This window comes from Bradysia coprophila, unplaced genomic scaffold (genome assembly GCF_014529535.1).
Source record: "Bradysia coprophila strain Holo2 unplaced genomic scaffold, BU_Bcop_v1 contig_70, whole genome shotgun sequence".
Classification (NCBI taxonomy): domain Eukaryota; kingdom Metazoa; phylum Arthropoda; class Insecta; order Diptera; family Sciaridae; genus Bradysia; species Bradysia coprophila.
The window spans coordinates 3188704-3214454 of NW_023503941.1; the positions used below are offsets into that span (position 1 = coordinate 3188704).

Sequence of the window (25751 nt, forward strand, 5' to 3'; positions counted from 1 at the left end):
ATACACCACAGAAATAAATCATTTATCACGTCCATTGAGGTCACATTCTGCACGAAAAACACTCCGATTTTCACGGTTAGCTTAACTTCACGAATCGCCTTTACCTGAGCCATCAGTCGCGTGTGAACGTCAAATTTCAAGCTTTCTGCGACCACAATTAGAAATAAGTTGTTGCCGGTGTTTGCTGACTTCAATATTTCCTTTCCGGTATCGTCGTCTTCGTTGTTGCTATTGAGGTCTGTACTGTAAACCGTTTGCGGTGCAAAATTTCCATCAAAATTTTCTTCTGCTCGAAAGCATCGACTGGCATCAGTTGATGAGTCCAGCAGAAAAAGGTTATGGTCGAAATCGAAGACGACATTCAGCCGGCTGATCAGAGACAGTACTTCATGATACTGTTCTTGATGGCACCGAACCATTACCGGAAGTAAGGCTAGAATGATTTGGAAACTCACGCTTTGCATTCTATTAAACTCAAAACTGTCTATCGAATGGCGTTCAATTCAATTGTTGAGTCGGTGCTCTGAAGGCAGTTGAGGGCAATTGGGGGCAATAAAAAATGTGCAATTCATTGATTGCAACACAATGACATTGTAAGTAGATAGAATGGCAGAAAGCAGCAATGAACAATGTAATATGTTACAGCACATAACTACATAACTGATGAGTGCGTGACACCAACATTCCCCCAAGGATTACACTCACGCTCACATTCAAATTAACGCTTTAGTGACCCACTTTACTGACGCAGTGTTGATTTGTATTAATTTTTGCTCGAATATCTGCACGAAATTTTTGTTTCATAAGCGGACCAGTATGTAAAATGCCATTGTCGATGTGAGCCCGTTCTCAATTAATTTTTTTATTATTCTTTATGAAGCATATAAAGACAACAGAAATGCATGGAACCCAACTAGCAGGCGAATAGAGTCTTTATAACGTTGGACACCATGTCAATTTGTTAGGTTGCAAGACATATGTCAAAACTCAATAATAACCAATGCAGTTCGAACAACATTATCCCTGAAGATAATGCAAACGCTCAGCCGGAACCCAACGTTAGCAAGCCGAACGTCACTGATGCAACATAATAAATCGTTTATGTTCACCCGAAAGTTGGGTTCCGTAAAGCTTGCGATCCGCTGAGCGTTTGCATTATCTTCAGTGTTTATAAATACTTGGCTTTTTTGAAGCAATTGACCAGAGAATGCAGATGATCTAATAGCTCAACGTAGATCCCAGTCTACATGTTGCAATGTCAATGTCATTGATTGCACATTACAATTTCAGGAATGGAAAATCGTTTGAGTCACACCCATCACACCATCATTCATTAACCTAAATTATCTTTTAAGCATTAATTATTCATCGCGTTGCAAATGCTGGTGCACGTCCACTTCAAATGACCGTTAAAATTGGTTTTCTTTGTAATTTTAATTTTGAATTTTCAATTGAAATTGTCTTTTCTATCTTACCTTCACTAATTCAATCAGTCCAATTTTTAATGCTTGAAGGAATTAAATTTTTAGCCGAGATTAAAAAACTAATCCTTGAAGAATCCCCTCGGACCTAAACATTCTAATCCCATATTTGTATCCTTGCAAGGTATAAACTAGGTTTAAGGCCAGGTTAAGGCACTTTACATGACAATGCAAACATTTTCACCTGGCCTAAAGGTTATAACGAACATGGTTCCTGCAACAATGGTTAATAACTAGTAGCACAATATGTCAGACAAAGTAAACATTCGAATGTCTTATCAACAGACGCGCACACAATTACACCGTTTTTAGCAAGCGAATGAAATTTTTATTGGCGATAACAATGCGTGAGAATTGCATTGAAAACCTACGCACCTATTCATGGATTCACGTTCCGCAATCAATATTCGCATAATTTTACTGGGCTCGTCTGTCGTACATAGTATGATTAGAGTTGTCGTCAACAATGCAATAAAAAGTTGAAAGGTGGAGCTTATGCGTGAACACTTGTTGATCCAAAGACGATGTTACAAAACAAGAAATTCCATTACAACCCTAGACTGGTAAAATATGAAAATCCATTACAACACCGCGGAATAACTTCCGTAATTGCTTGTAGATTGGCTTGTCCGAATACTTCACTCGCCTTCCGCTCGATCCACACCATCCACACTTAACTACTGTCATTGTTTGTGACTGTGAAAAAGTGCTTACCGGACGCTAGCATGTAAAATGCAATTCGTACCAGCAGGAAAATTCGCTAACTCACTCTTAGAATTATATGCCTCGCCTTCGGCTCTGGATACAAACTTCCCCTTTGTTAATCGGACAAAGCCATTTTTCAAACGTCTTGTTATGTGAAGCGAGTGGAACATCGTGTGACAGCATTTACCCATCTAGTAGATGGCATCTACCCACATTTGCTCTGTATTTTATCATTTTATGCATACTTACCCTTCTTGGACCAGATTGTTCTCAACTTGTCGCATTTACCCATATTTACTCGGGGCATTTATATTACCGAACTACACCGATAACCTGTGACACAATACCCTCTTTACGCAGCTGTAGTATTTCTGAGCATTCGCACGAGTCTACTGTAGAATTGATGAGTCAATTCGAAATTTTTGCTTTGCTAAAAAATGAAGTTTGATAACAAACCTGCCATTAAAATGTGGATATGAGCGGATATAAAAGTGAAGTACGTTTGGTTCTTTGCAGTAAATACAGTCAATTCAACGACAAAAAGGTACCACGTCTTGTCACTACGATCGGACGCTTAGATCATAGTTTGTAATCTGTGCGGGGAGTCAACACACTCCAAGAACAGTCAATAGAGCACACTATCATTAACTGTCATAACTGCCTCTAATTTTGTATGGAACATCCGGCTTATATCAACATAAAACACTGAATTTTGTACTGCTGCGTCGTGGAGACCCCTTATTAAAATTCTGTTCTTTTGCCTGTTCTTGGAGTGCGTTGAGTGAGTGGATCTATTCTAACAGTAGTAGCGATCACACTTGACCCAAACTGAATAGAAAATGGTCTACGATCATTGAAGCGGTGTCCGCTCCATAGGTGCTTACTTCACATGTGTACTGCGGTGCATGAAAGTAGGGTAGTTTACACTACGAGTGGTTATTTACGCACTTTACTCTTTTAGTGAGACAAAGGCTTCCAGGACCATACGAATTGCCAAATTTCGTCCATTGAGACATAACCTCCCCAATATGGTATTTGTATGAAAAATCACGTAGGTTATGTTGCTATGGATGAAATTGTACCGTTCGTTTAGTCTGATTTTGGATCTACAGTTATTTGCTTGAACAAACCTATGGTGTATTGATTTGCAAGCACCTCCTCCCACTGCATGCGAAATATATAGACCGAGATACGAGTTCCTTTGCTATCGCATCCGACTCATGCACCGTACACATACTCATACGAATAAGAGTGGAACTTCTAAAATGTCAAAATTATTGCTGTGCTTGATCTTCGTGGTGTACTTTACCCTGAGCAAGTGTGACGAAAATGGCTACTGTACGTCAGTTGCTGAACAGTTGATGTGCTTCAAAACTACTCAAGACCACACGAAAAAGGTTAAATTTTCAAAGTTTGATTTAACGTAGAAAGGCAGTGACTAATTCTTACGATATTAGGGCGATCCACTGACGACTGTGCAGGGTCAACCCATCGGAGACATTTCCAATTCAAAGACGGTGGGAAAACGAGGACCTGTACTCCTGGAAGATGCTCTTCTTCTCAAGGAGACAGCTCAATTCAACCGAGAGCGAATACCCGCACGTGTCGTTCATGGTAAAGGCGCCGGTGCTCATGGTCAACTGTCAATTTCCTCTAACTTCCTGGAAAAGTATTCGAAAGCCGCGGTATTTCGAAACGGATCATCCAATCCGGTGTTTGTTCGGTTTTCTCAAGCTACCAGCGAACCCGGAACACCGGATACTGTGCCCAATCTTCGTGGATTCGCAGTGAAAGTTAAAACCGATGAAGGCATTTGGGACCTGGTTGGTAATAATATGCCAGTTTTCATAGGTCGTGACGGACGACTGTTCACGTCGATCACTCATTCGCAATTGAGGAATCCGCGAACACATATAAATGACCGAAATATGGCCTGGGACCTACTATCGCTTCGTAATGAATCTACGCTTTTTGTTCTCTATTCACACAGCGATCTCTCTACACCCAAATCATACCGTCACATGCCCGGTTTCGGTGTTCACACTTTTAGACTGGTGAATGACGAAGGAGATCATTTTTTCGCTCGATTCAATTGGAAAACCGATCAGGGAATAAAGAACCTGACGATGCAAGAAGCACTCAAATTAACCGCACAAAATGCGGATTATTACGTACAAGACCTGTACGAAGCCATAGCTCAAGGCAAGTACCCAACATGGACGCTAACTGTTCAGGTTTTAACTCCGAAGCAAGCTAAAGGCTTGCATTTTAATGCCTTCGATGCCACGAAGGTTTGATGGATTGATGAATTTCGCAGGAGTTATGCGCTCAATACATTGCACGTTATAGGTGTGGTTCACCGACGAAATACCCGAGCATGAAGTCGGAAAATTGACACTGAACAGAAACCAGGACAACTATTTTGCCGAAGTTGAGCAATCCGCATTTGATCCGGCCAACATGCCACCTGGTATCGAACCATCGCCAGACAAGTTGCTGCAGGCGAGGCTATTCTCATATCTGGATGCACAGTATTATCGGTAAGCCTTGGCCCTAAGTTTATTCTTATACAATTTGGGAGACGCGATCGTCCCAGACTGTAAAACTCCACTCCCTCCACTTAGATTGGGCATAAACTTTAATCAACTGCCTGTCAACCGACCGGTAAATAAGGTCATTGCCAACAGTTATAGAGATGGCTTTATGGTCTATGAGAACAGTGGTGGTATGCCCAATTACAATCCGAACTCCTTCATGAAAGCATCAGCAATTCCACGATACAAAGACAGTGCATATCGGCTGGGTTCGGATGTAGTGGACAGACACGAACAACCGAATGATAACTTTTTCCAGGTAAGCGATGGCGGAAGCGTAACTAATTTTAGGAGACAACAGACGAAGAATCGAAATTTCTACTCCGCAGGAATAAGTGAACTCAGCCGCGTAACTTGATATATTTTTGTATAGAAATCACCAATACGAAATCGTAAGAGAGATGCTAATATGTGGACTGGGACGTCGTTTCGACAGATTTCGAATGACAGCTGGTTCAATCTGGTTTCTATCGACCAAATTCAAAATCATTCGACATATTTCCTCTATTCGTCGAAACGACCCAGCCGTCATATTAGCATATCTCTGGAATCGTATAGATCTCTATCTCTACTATTGCCTAATGCGTTCACTTATCACTGACGGGTGACATCGTTTGTATAGTGTGAACACTGTCCATTAATATAATTGATTGCATAGGCTACAAAGCTGTACGAAAGTTTCGCTGAGACGGATAAAGCTCACCTGGCCGAAAATTTAGCAGCTGATCTTAAGAGGGTTTTTCCTTTCATCAGGCAGCGGGCACTTCTAAATTTGAAGGCTGTCAGCACAGACTTAGAACAAAGAGTTCAGCAAATGTTGAATTGAACTAGTAACGTTTTCATTCTGATAAGGCTTTTGACCATAAAACTTCAATTTTGAATGTAAATTTGTGACACATTTTGTGAAATGTTTCAATAAATAAATTGCAGAGCTTGTCGTATACGCTGCTATAGCAACGCACTTCAAGCATGAACTGAAACAGGACAGTGTATAGATAAAGTCCGAGTAACTGTAAACCCAAACACTGACAGCTACACCGTCATCCACAGAAAACCCTAACCTCAACTCAAAAAATTGAAATTATTGGGCTGCTGGTTAATTTTGCGCGTTCTGTTCGGATCAACAAAGACGTTAAATTAAATAGATTTTCGATGTCATTTTGAAATGTCAAATTTCATCCACAGAAGACAACTTAACATCAACTTTGAAATTGACGAAAATTTTAACAGTCATTCCGCTTTGCCCCCGTGTACATACATGAGGAATTTCATATAATAAAGCACATTGTTCGATGTGACGTTGACGAAAATATGATTTTCTTTCTTCACTAAAAACGGTTAGCAAGCTCGAACCGTACATAGTGACCGAATGAATCATTTTCGCATGCTAGGATCCGATCAAGAAATTGCAAGTCTGTCGGACAGTCGTCTCATTTGAAACGTTCGATTGGAACATTTTCCATCGCTGCAACTCCAGAAATCTCCTCACTTTTGTCGGATAAAATTTTTTTCCGTTAACAAGGGACACAGTGTGGGGGTAGGTAATGTCATATTAAATTGAATCAGATGTGTGGAGGCACGAAAGTTTGAGACGAACGACATCTCATTCCTTCGTTAAAAACCAAAAAATGTAAGAGAAACTTGGGCCATCTGTTGTGAGATAGCAAAAGTATTTTCTAAAATCCAAGTAACTCGTAGGCAAAAAGTGAAAAGTGAAAATTTTCAGTACTAGTCGTAAGCTTACGACATGCCCTGCAACATTCTACTTTCATGTTTTTGCGCTTATAAAGCATAAACAAAGAAATCACTCGATCAGTACGTGTTAAATCCTGAACGTAGAGTGTTTTCACTCTACAAAATGAAAAGGATCAAAGGGTGCAATTGAATTAAAACAGATCGAGATACCCTAGAAATAGGTATAAATACGATGTAGTTGCACCGAATAAAATCAGAACAAATACAGAGCTTGAACGGGCAACATGCCCTAAATGATGTGTTTGTTTCTCAATAGTAGTCCTATTGGCGCTTTCGAGCTGGGGAGAATATCCCACCAGTATAGTAGTAGAACTAGTAGAGTGACCGGAGCAGAATTTATGCAATTGGCTGGTAGCCTTTTGCCTCTGAATTCAACATATGGTGACCCCGACGTGATTTATTGGTCACTTGCTAGTTTCTTGGGCAGTAGGACGTGACGCCGGAAGTCAATTTGAAGTTCCAGGTCCGGCGATTCAATGGATTGGTTGGTCAGCAATTTCAATTTCACTGGGCTGGTCAACGATGCATTGGTAGTTCGACAATTTTGAGGGTCGTTCTACAAATTCGGTTGTGTGAGCGTTTTATATAACGTGGTCATGCATAAATTCGAAGTACACATTTACTGCGTGGTTGGAGACATGCAGTTCGTTTGGTTGGTCAACAAAGCAATTAGTTTGGTTGGTCAACAGTCAAATCGTTCGACAATTATTTTCATTGGGTCGTTCGGTCAATAGTTCGTTTGGTTGGTCAACAAGGCAATTAGTTTGGTTGGTCAACAGTCAAATCGTTCGACAATTATTTTCATTGGGTCGTTCGGTCAATAGTCGTTTAGTTGGTCAGCGTTTAATTCGTTCGGCTGGTCAAACAATTCGTACATTTAGTTGTTCGTTTTACAACTCAATTCGGTTGTGTGAACGTTTATAAAACGTGGTCATACATAAATCCGATTTCAATTCAATACGTTGGACAGCGCTTACAATCCATTTGGCTGTTCAATTCATGAGCATCGGTTATCAATTCAATTTGGCTAGTCGACGACGATGATTTGGTCAGTAAACGATGCATTGGTGGTTCGACAAGTAAATAATTTGAGGGTCGTTCTACAACATGACCGGTTGTGCTCTGTGGTTGGAGACACGCAGTTCAATTCGTTGGTCGGAAATAAACAAACGTTCAGTTTGGGTCGTGTAAGACTACGGAGTTCTCCCAGAATCGGCTTCACCGGAAGTGTCGGGTTGGGAAAATGGTAGCATCGACAAAATTCAAGCATTTGGTTGGTCAACGATTACGAATTTGGGTGGTCAGCAATTTCATTTTCATGGCTGATCAACGATGGTCAACGATTAAAAATTTGGTTGATCAGTTGGTCAGTGGTTTCATTTTCGTTTGGTCGTTCAGCAATTTATTTCTACTATTGGCTAGTCGACGAACAAAAAACATTGGTTGGTCAGCGTAATAATATCACTTTGGCTGGTCAACGATGGTTTCTATTGTAATGGATGGTCACTCAAGATAGTGAAGAACCTAAGGGTCACTCAAGAAGTAAAGAACCACAAGTCCATTGCAAAACGAAGTCAAAGTCCCCCGAAGAGGCAAATATATCAAGTTCCCTGTAGAGGCAAAACATTCTGCAAATAAAGTCCCTGAAGAGACGAACAGTGAAGTCCCATGATGGCAAGTCAATAAAGAAATGATTTGACAGAAGTCCCACGATGGCATTCAGGATTGTTTAAATTTTACTCCGTAAAATTGGTAGGAGTATGTTGAATCCTGAACGTAGAGTGTTTTCACTCTACAAAATGAAAAGGATCAAAGGGTGCAATTGAATTAAAACAGATCGAGATACCCTAGAAATAGGTATAAATACGATGTAGTTGCACCGAATAAAATCAGAACAAATACAGAGCTTGAACGGGCAACATGCCCTAAATGATGTGTTTGCTTCTCAAAGTAGTCCTACTGGCGCTTTCGAGCTGGGGAGAATATCCCACCAGTATAGTAGTAGAACCAGTAGAGTGACCGGAGCAGAATTTATGCAATTGGCTGGTAGCCTTTTGCCTCTGAATTCAACATATGGTGACCCCGACATGATTTATTGGTCACTTGCTAGTTTCTTGGGCAGTAGGACGTGACGCCGGAAGTCAATTTGAAGTTCCAGGTCCGGCGATTCAATGGATTGGTTGGTCAGCAATTTCAATTTCACTGGGCTGGTCAACGATGCATTGGTAGGTCGACAATTTTGAGGGTCGTTCTACAAATTCAGTTGTGTGAGCGTTTTATATAACGTGGTCATGCATAAATCCGAAGTACACATTTACTGCGTGGTTGGAGACATGCAGTTCGTTTGGTTGGTCAACAAAGCAATTAGTTTGGTTGGTCAACAGTCAAATCGTTCGACAATTATTTTCATTGGGTCGTTCGGTCAATAGTTGTTTAGTTGGTCAGCGTTGAATTCGTTCGACTGGTCAAACAATTCTTACATGTAGTTGTTCGTTTTACAACTAAATTCGGTTGTGTGAACGTTTATAAAACGTGGTCATACATAAATCCGATTTCAATTCAATACGTTGGACAGCGATTACAATCCTTTTAGCTGTTCATGAGCATCGGTTATCAATTCAATTTGGCTGGTCGACAACGATGATTTGATTGGCCAACAATTTTTGATTTGGTTGGTAAACGATGCGGTAGTTCGACAAGTAATTAATTTGGGTCGTTCTACAACATGACCGGTTGTGCTGTGTGGTCGGAGACACGCAGTTCAATTCGTTGGTCCGTTGGTCGGAAATAAACAAACGTTAAGTTTGGGTTGTGTAAGACTACGGAGTTCTCCCAGAATCGGCTTCACCAGAAGTGTCGGGTTGGGAAATGGTAGCATCGATAAAATTCAAACATTGGTTGGTCAACGATTAAAAATTTGGTTGGTCAGCAGTTTCACTTTCATGGCTGATCAATCGATGGTCAACGATTAAAAATTTTGGTTGATCAGTTGGTTAGTGATTTCATTTTCATTTTCGTCGGTCAACAATTCATTTCGATTATTTGGCTGGTCGACGAACAAAACATTGGTTGGTCAGCGCAACCATATCACTTTGGCTGGCCGACGATGGTTTCTTGCGCAATGTATGGTCACTCAAGATAGTGAAGAACCTAATGGTCACTCAAGAAGTAAAGAACCACAAGTCCATTGCAAAAGGAAGTCAAAGTCCCAAGATGGCAAACAAAGAATTGGTTGGTCAACAACGTTAGTTGGTCAATATCAGAAGTCTCACGATGGCATTCAGGATTATTTGATTTTTACTCCGTAAAACTGGTAGGAGTATGTTGAATCCTGAATGTAGAGTGTTTTCACTCTACAAAATGAAAAGGATCAAAGGGTGCAATTGAATTAAAACAGATCGAGATACCCTAGAAATAGGTATAAATACGATGTAGTTGCACCGAATAAAATCAGAACAAATACAGAGCTTGAACGGGCAACATGCCCTAAATGATGTGTTTGTTTCTCAATAGTAGTCCTATTGGCGCTTTCGAGCTGGGGAGAATATCCCACCAGTATAGTAGTAGAACTAGTAGAGTGACCGGAGCAGAATTTATGCAATTGGCTGGTAGCCTTTTGCCTCTGAATTCAACAGTACGAACTCCAATTCATCCATAGTTCCGGCACAGAATCTCGATATTTCGGAATAATTTTGAAGAAATTTCAACGTTGCACGGCGTCCAGTAAAAGACCTATTCAACACCCGCTTGAACTGATGGTTTGTTTACGTCCGCCACGTTGCACAAATCCTTGATGTCCAATCGATTGAAAATTTGGAGCAAACTAAAATCGGGCACATAATCATCTCCGCTTCAATATTATCGTCGCTACGACTCATCCTGGTACACATTCGTTGTGGTCGCTTTGCAAATTGATTTTATCGAAGAGAAACAAAAGTTCTTTGTTGAACGCCCCTTTGAACACACCGAACAACGCTGCGTAACGTCAATTTAAGATAAACGAAAAACATTTCTTTTGTTGCGGTCGATTCCATTACTTTGACAGAAGCCGACGCCATCATGCAGACTTTTTGGCTCGAATATGCATTCATCGGAAAGTGAAGGCACAGAGAAAGGATACGAGAGGATCTGAATGATACCAATAAATAGAGAGGTCTTGTCTGGTTTAGTGTATATAATTTAATTTATTTAAGCCTTGCTGTACAATTGATTTTTTTTTTCTGATTTTTGTTTTGTTTTTCAAATTTTTATGTAAAATAGTTACAATATGTATAGTAAAAGACATCAAAATGCATTAAACAAAATTGCAATTTCATTAAATGAAAAAAACATTCATTTTTGTTGAGCAAAAAGCGTTTTAGAAGAAGAAAATTTTTGTTTGTTCAATTTAAAAGTAAACTTTCCATTTCGACTTTTTCGATTTTTCACCATACAGGGAGTAGGTGATTTCGTTGTGCACATGTAGCAACAGACCGTTTTCTTTTAGCTGGTCTTTATTGTTTGTCACGATCTGCAGTTTATCGTTTATTAGCCATCACCGGCGCATATAAAGGGAACAGCAAGATAAGCAATGTTCATCAGCTGAAATGGATACAAAAACCAGCTTTTGCCAGATGTGCACATCGAAATAATTGAATCTCTGCTAAAAACAAATGGCCGAGCTCCTCGCAAATTATTTTTTATTTTACGAGAGTTTAGCTAGCGGTGGCTCATACATCAAACATTTTTCACAAAATCATACGACCGTTTGTTGACTATTATCATCTACGCATAGCGGACGCGAAAGACACCTAATTCAAATTTGAATTAGGTCTCTTTAACGTTGCGATGTGCAGTGGACTACTTGTCGAAAGTGATGACAAAAATATACACTTTGACGACTCTGGTCCGATCAGAGAAATGGTAACAGGTGGCGCAGCGCTGATCTGCTGAATCAGATGCAAAACAGATGCATGCGGTAAGTGAAACTGATGGAGTAAAGAGTTGTACTGGGCTCAACAGCTCTATCAACTTGTTATTCGTTACTCAGTTCAAGTGCGTCTTTAGGGTGAAAATATCCATTGACTACTTTGATGTCGAAAGCAACTTAGCGAATTGGGGGACCTAAAATTGGCCTATTAAATGCGTATGAACTCCACACACATTTTGTATGCAAAAATTGCTTAAAATTTCCAAGTTTTACGTCAACTTATATTTAAAAGGGAAAATCGCAGTCTCCCTCTAACCTACGCATCTACGAAAGCATGAGTGGCGTCACTAGAGCAAAGTGACAAGTTTAATTAGAAAATTAGGGTAAAAATAACGTCACAACATGACACATACCACGGTGGTGCTGAACGAACTTTAAATAAACATGTCGACTTCCATCTCGGTTCTTTTCATAGCTGAGTTAGGGGAGTCGTGTACTATCCAACGGCACATGTTTCAGGCGCAACCGCTGAGCCGTTTCTGAGAACTAGGAATATCGTCGCCTGGCTCCGCGGAAGTTGCTGGACCAGTGTTTGAAACTGGAATCGGTAGAGGGACAAATTCTAAGAACAACCATGTAAAAATTATTGCTCTCGGTCATTTGGTCGCAGAGCAATAGAAGGTGAAAGTCGAAAATTCCACCTCTTCAAGAGGTGATGCCTCCTCGACGAAGTTCTCGATCCAGCACTTTAATAGCGTTTCTAGACAATATGATAGACTAGACGGTGTACATTTTCTGTCAACAACATCTCGCATAATATCATGTCTCTGACGGCAATACGGTTTTCTGACGGTAGGGTCAGCGCTGTGAAAACTGTTATCATCTCTCCAGTTGCGGTGAATGTAAGTTGATAAATTTGAGTTTTTGGCGCACTTGTTGGGTGATTTTTTCATCTTTTTCGAAATCTGCATTCTACTCTGTGGATAAAGTCTCGATAGTTTTTCCCATTTATCTGCAATCGGTATAGCAGTTTAGTGTTTTAGAATGCAACATTTTCTTGATCGCAAATACTTTTCGATGAATCATATCAATCAAAATGTGTTTGTGGTTAATTCAACAACAATAAAAAAGTCTACAGTAAACATCAGCTACATCACAAATATTTTTGTTTTCTTTCTTCAAATTTAGTTTTCAATTTTTTTTTTTTGGTTTTCATTTCAAATTTTCTTTTGTAAATCGATTTCTTGGAATTTTGGTTTTTAATAATTTTCTCTTTTATTTCAATTTATAATTTTGTCTCTTATCTAAATATAAATGTTAACATTCGTTTTTCTTTATTTTCTTTCATTTTTTTTTAGATATCTTTTAAACAATTTTTGTTCTAGTCATTCATTGCCACTTAAGAGGAATCATCACATAAGTATTGACACACCATGATTGGTCAAATAAAATGGTTTAGCGCAAAAAGAAATACTTTTGTGAACGAAAGGAAATTTAATTGGAACGGCACAAAATGCAAACAAGATAAAACTCTAGGCTTACATGACCCACTGATGACTCGCAGTTATTTCTTGAATGGTACCCATAGCCATTGGAAACTTCGGTTGGCCTGTAGAAGGCGCCACAATTTTTTTTCAGTACTTCATTCTTTGCGCTCTATTTTCGTCTATTTTTAGGTGAAATAACTTCCCTCTGGTAAATTTCCATGAAACGTCATTGCAGTGAAGTTAGTTCACAAAAACATAGATCTCTGACATTAGTAATTTTATGACGAAAAGTACTAGGAATGTTATAGATCTTCAAGATACGGTACTTTCAGACGTAACCTCACTTAAGTTTTGTTAAATGTTTCGTTCATTCATTCATTTGTATGAGACTTTTTGTTAACGTGGATGGCATTTCTTGACGTGGATGGCATTTCAAACAGCCTTGAAGATGATCTAAAGAAATTTACAAAAGTCTATTACAATTGACCTTTAGCCACTCTTTCTTTACCGGCATAATTAGGCAAGTTTTCTTTGTGTGGCAAAAACTGTCTTTTTCCTTTACTCTTGATCACATTCTAGCGCCACAGATTCGTTGTAAAATACGCTTCCCTTCACAGATATCATACCTTAATCAGATAGAAGATTAAACGCAAGAAAGTAGGATGGTAGGTCCGAGGCGAGAGTGAAGTTTGGTGAAGAAACCGAGATATTTCACTTTTGCTCCGAGTTGAATGTTTATATGCTAACTTGGTCAAAAGGTCACTGCTGCATAAAGCTAAGCATACAGTCAGCTGTGAAATAAGGTTTGGACAGACAATGTATGGACCATATGTCACTTTTTAGACCCGTACGAAGTACTGGGGTCTTATAGGTTTACGCATACGTTTGTAACACGTCGAATTGGACTCCCTGAGTAAGGGGAAACCTATTGTGGTTGTCTAGAGATGCCAAATCCGCGAAAAAAAGGCCGTCTGTCCGTCTGTCCGTCTGTACGTCTGTCTGTCTGCACGATAACTTGAGTAAAACGCATCCGATTTTGAAAATTCTTTTTTTTCCCGTTTGGTAATGTCAAAAGACAGGCTAAGTTCGAAGATGAGTGATTTTGGATCGACCCCTCCCGAGCTGTGGCCCAATAAGTGCTTTACGGTTTTTCGAAGATATCTCCGGACATTCAAACGTTACACTTGTCAGTGATACGTCAAATATTTACAATACCGATCGACAAAAAAAAAGTTTATGGAAATCGGATGACCGACTCGTGAGTTAGACCCCTTGGTGTGGAACAGGCACAGGGCGGCAAGCAGTTTTTGCTTGTAGGTCGGCCACATTCGAACATATTTCGTCTGTTTTAGCTTTATTAGATAGGTATTGACCGTACCAATCAGGGAAGAAAAATTTTATGAAATTATGTTCTCCGGAGCGTGAGCTAGGTCTCTTGGAGTGAGCTTATATGTGGCTACTCGGCCGTACAGTGAACGTGGAGTATTTTGTCAATATCTCGAGTAAATTTTGACCGAATTTCATGAATTTTTTTTTGTTTGAAAGGTATTAACGAATGTAAAGCGTCGGTACTATTTCCGGTCTCCTAACAAAATGGCTGCCGGCGGCCATATTGGATTTTAGTAACATAGAAATATCTTGGGAAAAATGATACTTAGAGAGTTTCTGTTAACATGGAAATAATTTGTTATGTGTGTGGGGTGTTTCAGGCATTCCATATATGGACATCTATATATACCTATATACAGCTATATACAGGCATATAGAGCTATATAATAGCATATTCCTCTGTGAAATGTTTATTTACAGTGAAATATAGGTAAATATGGCGGTATATAGCTGTTTAAATAGGAATTTATGAAATTTGACTTCGTACGGGGCTGTCTATATTGCCTCCGGCAATTTAATTGTATATGATAACAAGGCAAAGAGTGGATAATGTAAGTGATTTTAAAGGGCGAATAGTTTTTCAGCAGAGAAGAAAATGAAGTAAGAGAAATGAAGAGTTTCACATTAAAGGCTTTGGATACGAATAGGTGTTTCGTACGGGTCGGCGTTAGCTATGTTTTCGCTAGCGGTTAAGTAATGGCAGATATTTCATACATTTTCTGTCAAAGTTTCATGTGACGGCTGACTGTATACCTAGCTTAAAAACGAAGTTTGAGAATTGAAAGCTGGTATGAAGATTGAATTATCCTGACCGAAATACTTCTGATCGATTCAGACTTATTCCAATTGATTTCTTATACAGTCGTTAAAATGAACTTGTAATTTGGGTGGGTAAGCGGGTAATGATTGATAAATCTTTCGGTTTCGATCTTATTTACAAAATTGATTTATTTGCTGAAGTGACTATACTTTACGACGACTGCACAAGAAGTGATTCTAATGGTTCATCGACACCAATGGCACCAGTGGACACACTTGCCATATAATGAGCAAAACGTTCTAGACAAATTACATTAGATGGCGCTGAGGGCGTTTAAAGCAAACAAAGTTTTAAAGTTCCGTCCGAGACGTAACAAAGATATCTCGCAACAGCTTCACAGTTGCGATGCTTAAACTTCTCTACTGATTACGCATCGTTTCACGTAATCATTTTTTTTTGCCTCCCGTGCCCTGCCTTTCTGTTATAGTCGCTCATCGAAAAGATAAATTTATCTCGTGCAATTAAAGCACAACAATAAAACGAAAATCGATTAGCGCACTTCAAATAATGTCTCAGTAGTGTTTCGTCTAATCAGAAGACCCGACATATATGTGACCATGGAATTCGTGAAATATTTTTCCATTTTATTTATTGTCGCGGTGAATGTATCTTGCAAGCGACAACCGATTGTGGTGAATACGTGGAATTTTACAAACGCTACCATCAAAGCATGGGACGTTGTTTATCGCCAGCAACGATCAGCCGTGAGTCAGATTCTCAGGAATTTTGTTTTCTTTTGCTCAACCATTTCCGTTACCTCAAACTTGACCTGACCGGAAACTGTGTTTCAGATTGACGCTGTGGAGGAAGGTTGTTCCGTTTGCGAAGTGGAACAGTGTGACGGAAGTGTGGGCTATGGTACGTAAAGTGTTCTGCGACGAAATGAGAGACATCAACGAGAAATTGACGAATTGCTTTTACAGGTGGTAGTCCGAGTGAAGAAGGTGAAACGACACTAGACGGCATGATCATGGACGGTAAAACGATGAATGTGGGCGCTGTAGCCGGCCTTCGTTACATCAAAGAAGCAATTTCTGTCGCACGACACGTCCTCGACTATACCAAGCACACCCTGCTGGTTGGCGATCAAGCGACTGAATTTGCAGTTAAAATGGGATTCCAACACCAATCACTGTCGACACCGAACAACGAGCAAATAATAAACGATTGGAAAGCACGAAATTGCCAACCGAACTACTGGCGAAATATGCTGCCATCGCCGGAAACGGCCTGTGGGCCATATGAGAAAGTGTCGTCGTCGATTCAAGACATTCGGGTTCTTTCGCCACCAGTCGATGAACACAATCACGACACCATTGGCATGATTGCAATCGATGGAAATGGGAATGTAGCTGCTGGAACATCAACGAATGGATTGACATATAAAATTCCTGGTCGGGTAGGCGACTCTCCGATTCCAGTAAGTAGCAACGAATCGATCGAGTCTCTCTATCATCCAGAAAATAATTTTTTCGTTTGATCCCAGGGAAGTGGTGCCTACGCTGATAATAGGTGAATACAACTGTCCCTCCCTCTGTTCTAATTGTGTCCGATCTTCTTCGACCTCTTTAAGATTTCCCCATATCTGAGTGATAACGAATTTCTTCTAGTGTTGGAGGAGCCGTTGCGACCGGAGACGGAGACGTCATGATGCGATTCTCGGCTTCATTTCTAGGAGTCGAATTTCTTCGGAATGGTTACACACCGCAACAAGCTGCCGACATGGTAATCGCTAGAATAGGCAAATATTATCCCGAAAACAGTGCCGCAATAGTTGTCGTCGATGTGGACGGGAACTATGGATCGGCCTGTCAAATCTTCAGTTCATTTCCGGTGTCCATTTACTATTCTGAGCTGGATGAGGTGAAGGTGGAGACGACACGTTGCCGGCAAATTGGTGACGAGCCGAATGGAAGTGTTTATTGGACCGTCAGTAAAGCGCTTTGGGTCGTGGTTGGAATGGCAGTTTGCAAGAATTTTGTGAGAATTAGTTAAGAAATTTAGCTTAAGACAAAGTGCTGTTCATTGCGCACTTGGCTTTGTCATTACTTCGACGCTTCATTCAATAAATTAACATTTTCATGATGCCACAGACTTTGAATTTGAACTCTTGTGCTGGCAGCACAAAATTATTTTTTGCATGCTACGGACCGAAAGTAGCTTATTACGCCGCTCATTATCGGTTATCGCTCATCAAATACTAAACGCATTTTCGCAACGACAAATGTGATTTCAACCAGTCTCCCCCAGACTTGGGTACCAAATCCACCAATAGCGGAAAGAGAGAGAGAGTAAAAAGACCACTTATTCAACTGCTCTCGATGGGTGATGTGTCAAAATTTGTATGTAAAAGTCCAGTTAACAAGAAACAAACCAGTTAATTTAACTGAGCTCGTTGGGGGCTCACTCTTTTTGACATTTTGTTTAAATAGTCCATACATGTTTCGGTTCCACCTAAACGCAACTGGCCTTGTGGGCAATATGACAGAAGAGACACAATTTGTATTTCGAAAATTCGAACTTTGAATTTCGATTTATTTTCATTCATAAATTGAAATCGCACGCAAGGCCAGTAAAAGTTAACTGATCTTCGCTCCCCGTCAATAGTCTAATAAATCATTTACGAACCATCTTTGTGGATGTTATTCATCCATTGAGGACCGTTCATCTATTCCTCTCTCCTTGTTTGAAAGAACTTTTCCGTTTGACAGTTTGTTCGAACAAAATATTTAAGTCGTCAGCCAAATGGAGGGGCGTCTCTAGTTTTCATTGTTGAAAACATTGGTGGGGGGGGAGTGGGAGATTTAAATTAACCTGTTCGCTGATTCAATTAATGCGACGATGATTTGTTTGTGTCACGTCACAATTTGTAATTGGAAAGCTATTAATGGAGTTATCGACCCGGTTTTAATTATCTCATCGCAATAAAAACGAACATTTAATGGACACGAATACTGGTGCGCTTGCAACCGATTTTCATAATTTCGTTCATAATTTATGTGGCTACCAGAGTCAATTTACGAAATGAAGTCATGAAAATTTAGGACAAACACTTTTTAAAAACAATAGTGCGTTCCGAGGCGGGACAGCATACTATATGTTCTGCACACACATGCATAAACCAGAGATCCAAATCTCACCATAATTGATTCCCTGGCTGGTACACTTTTTGTTCGTTGCTGATGGTTCGTTTAAACTTCAGGTGATTCAATAACAGGCAATGTTACCCGACGACCGCAAGCAACACCATTAATCACAAAAAATGTTAAAATCGTTGTTGTGCGTTCAGAATTATGCTTCTCGAATGTGTGAGTATTATGTGTGTAACAGGCCGGGTGATATCAAATCAATAAAATTAATTACCCCACTTCAAATTGCCGAAGGCGGCATACACATCTGTTGTATAAATGTACACACAGCCATATTTCGTTCGTGAGTTCATAAGTTGGATCTGATTAAATTTTGATTTAGTAAATGGAACGGTGCCAATTTCATTTGACTGGAAAAGATATTCGAACAGGTGGGGACTAGAAACGATAATCGTTGTGATGGAAACGAAACGATTTTCCTTGTTGAAACCGGCCATACATTTTGAAGCGTTCCTTTTTCTCCAGCTCAAGTTAGGATCATTATTTGGAACGTGTTCGATAATGACTAGACGCAATGATTGATGAAATCTAATGACTAGACACACCCGTTTGAAATTCTTACACTTACTGTGCATCCCGAAGAATGCTGAGCGTGGAGAAATTGATTCATTGAACTGACTTCATAGGAAGGTCGAATTCAATAATGGTTTAATTCGTCACTAGAATATCGCGCACATGGCGCACCACATTCACCTAAATCTACTAATTCGAGATCGTACAAATTGAGTGCTGACAACAGAGAAATGATAAGTTGGTACTCCTGTGGCGAATGCGAGTGACAGTTTTGTCCCAGCTATTCCATAGAGTGTTCCATTTCAGAGATGGTTCAAGTTTGTCCCACGGCATCTTCATATAAAAAATACCGAAAGTGAACACGTAACTCATGTTTTGTATGATGTCCCACGGCATAAAAGTGAACTTTATCCGAAATGGAACGCCCTATAGAACCCAGCTGTCATTCACAGAAGCATTCTACAAGCGTAGCAACTTCTCTAGGTGACACCTTTTTGTGGATTACATAGCTTCGCAGGAAAGTTAGAGTTCTGATTTATCAAGAGTACAACGTAACATTCGATAGTGACTTGCTGGATGATTTACCCAATGTTCATGAGCTATTCGGATTAGGTTTGTTAAATGTACAAAATTCGTTGTCTCCATTAAAGTGATTGACACCTTTGATCATTCGCTGAAGTTTTCCATCGTAAAGCCCAGTATACAAAACGAGATGAATTAAAAATTAGGCCAGTAACGTGCAAGGCTGTGTACTTTGGGGAGGTCACGCAGATCGCCATTTTATTAGATACGCGGGAACCCACCTTTTCCATACAAACAAATTCACCAAAATTGAATTTGTATGGTGTGGTGAATTTTTTGTATGAAACGTGGTGTGTAACCCGCGCATGTGCATCTGCGTGACCTCCCCAAAGTATACAGCCTTGAGTAACGTGTATACGTGGAATTTACGTGTTTTTATTACGCCATCGTGTTGTCATGTAATGAAGTCCTACAATTCTCTTTAGTCGAAGTTTTTTGATTTTTGACAGAGGGCACAGCTGATGTTAACCGAAATTGTGTCTTAGTTCCTTCAGCTACTTTACCGGCTGGTCCACTCATACAATCACACTGCTTTATATGGTCTTACCACTATCACGCTGGAGCGCGTATAATGCTTGATTTCTTCTTACCAAAAAAGTACTCAGTGGGAGAGACAAAATTGAATTTTTTCGATTTTTGCTTTGTTTATTTGACAGCTCGCTCTCTAACGGCTCTCTCACGGAGTTATTTTTTGTTGAGTGGAATGGAAACTTAAGAACCAGACTTAAGTATGAAGCTGAAACACATGCAAAGACGTACAAAATGATGGCATGAGTGAACTAAATGCTGAAAGAGTTGAAGCCAACTTAAGCAGACATTTGGTTTTGACATTAACTGAATCGAACACTCGAATTGATTGTAAAAAAAAGATTCTCTGCCATTTTGTGCGTTCAAACGAAATTTCGCTTCACTTGCGCCATTTTGTTTTATTATTTTAAGAAAATTCTTAATTTTGTCGTTTAATTAATTTTCTTGAACGGATGACTGCGCGAGCAGTTAACTTCTTAGACGATTGGTATTTTTACAAAAATCAAATGACCGAGAAGCTACCCGTTCCGCGCAGTGTTCCATTGAAACCATTTCATGTTCAAATTTTATGTTTTTTTTTGTTTGTAATTATAAATAGAATCAAGGAAGTTCTAAGGATTTTGTGCTAAAATTGGTTTTGCGTTCATTGATGTGATGGAAATTTAATTTTTTTTTCTTTTAGTTTTATCTTTAAAGGATTTATAGTTTTTCGAAGGATTTCGTTCGTTTAATTAATTAATTTAAAGGGTTAATCTAATTCTTATCAATCGTTTCTTCTCCTTCGTCACAGTATACGTTTCACTACAATGTAATGTCAGCAACACGCTGTCTCGCTCGCAATTTAGGCACCGAAGCTTCAAAAGCATTTTTTCTGAAAAACTTTGAAGAAACCTAAAACCTACAGTGTCAAATATGTGTCGTAGAATCCTGAGATTCCAGCACATAGTTTGTACAATTAACATTGCTGTCAATAGTTATGTCCCTCGCACACAATATGACACACACACACACACCATATAAATATTGCCACACGATTTGACAGATAAACTGTCAAATAAAAATTGTGAAGGTTGAAATGTATGAAATGTTGCCTATATTTGTGGATGATGATTATGGCACGGGCATTAGATTGTAATGAAATTGTCAATTTCTATTTTGCTTGATTTAAGACTAAGCTATAAGACATATGAGTCCGTGCAGGGTTGACCAGGGATTTTTTGTATGAATTTTTATTCCGAAAAATATGTTCCGAATTTTCTGAATTGAAATTCCCAAACAATAGCCCTGGCGCTGACAACTTATCTGGCCATATCAGTCGATTAGCCAATGAATATGAAATGGCTAATGATAAAAATGTGTTCTGGCTACAGCACATACGGATATCGCATGTTTTCGCGTCGAGAACGTACCAGAAACATGTAAAATCGTTCAAAATAACTTCAAACTTTTCACATCAATGAGTACGTTTGATGCAAAGTCAAGGAAAATCCGTTTGTGTTCCGACTTGTATCATTTGGCCATACCTAGTGTTTTGTATGTATTGTGATTAGCACCAGCAATAAAGTCAATTGGAGACTATGACTATAAAAAGATGTTTGTTCAAAATTAATGAAGTAATAGATTCGATTCTAGCGATACGCTTTCCATCATTCAAAGTCTAATAATGGATTTTTGAGAGTGATGTCAATATTGAACCGATACCTTAAATTACGACAGTGGCTTGTTACACTTAAAAAACATCAGAAAATGATTTCGTATCTGAGGCGAGCGAAGCGAGCGAGTTTACACGTTGCCAGCATATAGTGAAACGACTGTCATCATAATCTTCTTCTTCTTCTTCGTCTGTGTATTTTAACTATTTTGTTTAAAAGGTTTAAAGGACATTTTTGATTTAATTTTAATTTTTAGGTTCATAGAAGAACAAAATTTAACATTTTCTCTTAGTATACAATTAACAAAGTTAGATGATATATAAATATTAGGATTTTTCGTTTGGTAAAATTGTAATGTTCAAAATAGACAATAAAATGGTGATGGTAACTTGCAAAGTCTTATCAACTGTGACACATAAAGTTTTTTGTTTTTCGTTTTTGTTTTTGCTTTTAATCATCAAATCTATTTATTTTTGTTGCATTAAAATATGTTTCGTTTCTTCTTCTTCTTCTCCTTTTTTCTCCATTTTTTGTTTTGTTTTAAACACTTAAACTTTACAATATAAACAATGAAGGTGTGCGAGTTCATTCAAAAGAAGAAGACCAGTGTCTCCGCAATGGAGTTTCTTCTTCTTTAAAATTTTATTTTCGTTATATTTGGTTTGTCTTGTCTGGAAAAAGTCTTAAAAGCAAATATCACAAGATTAAAATGTAACAATAAAAATCAGTTAAAATGCAAAGTATTATAACAGTCAGTGTCAGTGGTGAACGCATACGAATGTCCTAATACTCAGAAATAAATTCACGAAGAACTGAAACTTGTTTGAATCGCTAATGACTAGAATTAGCGAATTTTAGGGAATTTGTAGCGATTCATTTTTGAATATTAGGCACTGGATCATTACTTAAGATGCAAAGAACAATGTGAAAGAGACCTAATTCAAATTAGCCTTTTGCAGTAGTTGAGAAAGTTGTATCAAAGAATCCTGGGAGAAATTTTCCATTTACGAATTTTGCAAATACTGCAGGCGATCATTCAAGTTTTCTCACAACGCTGGCGAGAAAATAGTCATTTTCTCACCTCAGTTGAATCTTCACAAGCTGTTACACGTTGTGAAAAACCTCGGGGAAAAAGTTGGAAATTTCCAGGGGGAGAAAATAGGAAATTCCAACAATTCGCTCGAGTTGGAATTTCCTATTTGTCCCCGAGGTGAACACATAATTATTCATCCACGAAACAAACACTTCAATTTGCCTCAACATTTTTTAAAACCAAAACAAAGTGGCAGTTGTAACGAAGAAAAAGCTCTTCTTCGCCCGATGGAAGAAACAAAACTTGACAAAACTAAAATTTACCTGAACTTTCATCAAGAGCATCAATGAAACGCCATTTTCTTACCGGTGGCGAAAATAAGGTTATTCACGCCGCACGTATGAAAATACCAATTCTTTTGTTTTACTGTCAAACTTGACAGGAGAACAAAAGAAAAATTTGAATGAGGTCTCTTCCACGTCGCTATATGTGTAGCTACAGATATAGTAACATACTCGAGGGTTCTTTACTAGCCGTGTCTATATTTAGCTCACCGTCAGAAGAAACGGTACACCTTGCTTGGGGTAGCATTTATCTGTCAAATGAAATTACGGTTTCATTCATATATACCGGGTACCGATTGATTGTGACTGAATGTGAAAACGAAACATTAGCGTCCTGTAAGCGAACTAGTTCTTTTTGTTCATTTAAAATTCGTTGAACTGACACAATCGCTCGAAAGTTGATATAAAAATTAGTTCAGTGAGTCGGTAGCTACCTGGAAGAGTAACCAACATGAGATTTTACTTTTAAATCCTTTGCGCGCAATAATTCACATTTAATAACAAAAAAAGTTTTGCGGAAGCATTTTCATCCGCATCACACACCGATACACTTTTATCCACAAACGAGCACTCGATTTACTCGGTTCGCAAGAGAATAAGAAATGGGTTAGAGAAACTAATTACGATGAGAGGACATCCCGAGAAGCATTAGCGAAAACTTTTGTTTCGTTTTTTCATTTTCTTTTTCAAATTAGACTTTTGCATCGCTTGAGTTTTCGAGAAAATTGGAAGACACACAAAGCGCACACATGGGAAAAGGAGTCGTTTAACGCAACGAAACAACAGCAAATAAACACCGAAGGAAAGAAACAAAATAAACGAGAAAATGTGTAAATTGAAAGGATGCATGCAACTTCGTAATTAATGAAGTTTAGCAGTGGAATGTATATATGTGTTAGGGGTGTGTGTATTGCATAAATAGTCCGGGTCGCCTGTGCGACAAAAAGAAACCGGTTCTAGCGTAAAGTCTTGTTGTTTCACTTCCGTAAAAATGGATGTTTTTTATTATATCAAATTACGCAGGTAACTGGAGCAGTAAAAGCAAAAATCATAGTTCGTACAGTTGCTGCACATTTCATTGTTAGATCAACGTAGTAAGCGTTACAATCGTTTCAGGCGGCCAACAAAAATCCATTGACTTTGACGTTGAATATTTCCATGGAAACGTCAACATAGAAATGATAACGGCAGCTCATTCTCCAACTATGCATCATTTTCATGACCTTGTAAACGTCAGACACTATCCCAGCTGTCAGGCATGTTGAATGAATTGAACGAGCGATTTGCGCGCAGTTTGCGTCAATTGATTGAGGTTAATGACAACTTAACGAAAACTAAAGTGGGGTTACGTTGACAAGTGCCGTATAATGAAAATGATGTATGCAAGTTCAACCTTGAAGAAAGGATGTCATTTCTCTGAACTTCTGCGATTTCATATGAGATGGTGAGCTTGAAATATGAATTGTTTGCGTACCCTAAAATTTTACTCGGCGTTGTCAAGAAACGGCTGAATGACCCGGACTAGTAGAATCCGAACGGAGTTGGTTTTATGACAATACGGAAAAACTTTGAAACTTTTCAACATTTTACAATTAACTTTTTGCATTTTTTTATCTCGATTTTTTATTGTGGGTTGTTCGTTAAGTGTGAGTGTAGAAGTTGCAATTTTTTTACCGTTATCAATAGGTAAACTGTGTGTGTCTTTGAAGATTTAATTCATTTCTTGTTCTGTAAATTTCTTAGATCCTAAATTTCTTAAAATTATTTTTTATTTGCTCATTTTGTTTGGGCTTTTTTATTATTAGAAATGACTGCTGTGTGGTTGGTTGGTTGGTTGTTTTTATAATTATTCTTTAAATTTTTTAACTTTTTATTTTTAACTTTTTTTTCAATTAATTTTTAGTTTTTATAAGTTTAAGTCACTTAGACGTTGGATTTGCGGTGATATAATTTTGTAATCTAAATCAAAACGAAAAAAAAACTGATGATCTGGAACAATTAAACTATTTATCATTCATTTCCATTGCCACGTTGGTTGGTTTGGTGCTGCTGGTTCAATTTATAAATTATTTATTCTCGGCATTGATTTGCGTTTGCGGCAATTTATAAAACACATAAACAAATTGTTGTAGACTATAAACGGTGCCCGGACCTTTGCCCGGCGTCATACATATGAAATCGTCCAAACTGTGACTGTTCGCTGTTGGTGGGAGGGAAAAATATGAAAATATTTTAGGTTCAGTGGATTTAGGGGAATTTATTTCTGTGAAGAGTGTGCTGCAGTCCGTCGGCTTTGTATCGGTTTTTGGTAATGTTTCTATCTACCTCGATTAGATGAAGTGGTTGGAATTTACTTTCTTAGATTTCTCCAACTTGGCTTTCGATGGGCCTGTAGTGCACCACCACAATGTATATCTTCGGCATGAACTCCAGTACGTGTAACATTCATCCGGAATTATGGATGGAGCTGCCGAATCACGATTGTAAATTCTGACACTTTAGACAAGATGGTGCTTCTACTCTGCTTCTTCGTAAGGCATAAAGTGAACAGACTCACGAATCGTAAACAAGTAGCAGAGTTTCACAAATGTCTTCACCATCTTGGATTGGATTGGATTGGATTGGATGGGAAGGGGGTTAGCCCAGCACCTAAGCCTCTAGTGGGCCTGTTGTGCTATTGCACAAGTCACTTGATCATATGAATTGTGATTTTTCATCATATCGAAGACCACAACCATCACTAATGACTCATGCATTTTCCCAATGAGCGACTAGTCGATCATAGATGGCGCTTATCCTACAGTCTGTTG

The 25751-nt window shown here is 38.8% G+C and overlaps 3 protein-coding genes across 3 annotated transcripts in view; 2 read left to right on the forward strand and 1 right to left on the reverse strand.

Moving 5' to 3' along the window:
• Positions 1–2723: 2723 nt before the first annotated feature.
• Positions 2724–5840, forward strand: LOC119083670 (catalase-like). Its single transcript, XM_037193454.1, has 6 exons — positions 2724–3237; positions 3299–3583; positions 3644–4477; positions 4536–4726; positions 4811–5039; positions 5439–5840. Exons 2-6 carry the CDS (start codon positions 3407–3409, stop codon positions 5604–5606), a joined length of 1599 nt encoding a protein of 532 aa, XP_037049349.1. The 5' UTR covers positions 2724–3237; positions 3299–3406; the 3' UTR covers positions 5607–5840.
• Positions 5841–15539: 9699 nt separating this feature from the next.
• Positions 15540–17225, forward strand: LOC119083695 (N(4)-(Beta-N-acetylglucosaminyl)-L-asparaginase-like). Its single transcript, XM_037193480.1, has 5 exons — positions 15540–15844; positions 15932–15998; positions 16064–16560; positions 16627–16652; positions 16751–17225. Exons 1-5 carry the CDS (start codon positions 15698–15700, stop codon positions 17133–17135), a joined length of 1122 nt encoding a protein of 373 aa, XP_037049375.1. The 5' UTR covers positions 15540–15697; the 3' UTR covers positions 17136–17225.
• Positions 17226–22097: 4872 nt separating this feature from the next.
• LOC119083721 (protein N-terminal glutamine amidohydrolase) overlaps positions 22098–25751 on the reverse strand; it is a 63021-nt gene continuing 59367 nt past the window's right edge. Inside the window, exon 5 of the mRNA XM_037193517.1 lies at positions 22098–25141. Coding sequence (XP_037049412.1) covers positions 25008–25141 — 134 coding nt within the window. The 3' untranslated portion in view covers positions 22098–25007. The remainder of the gene's footprint in view (positions 25142–25751) is intronic.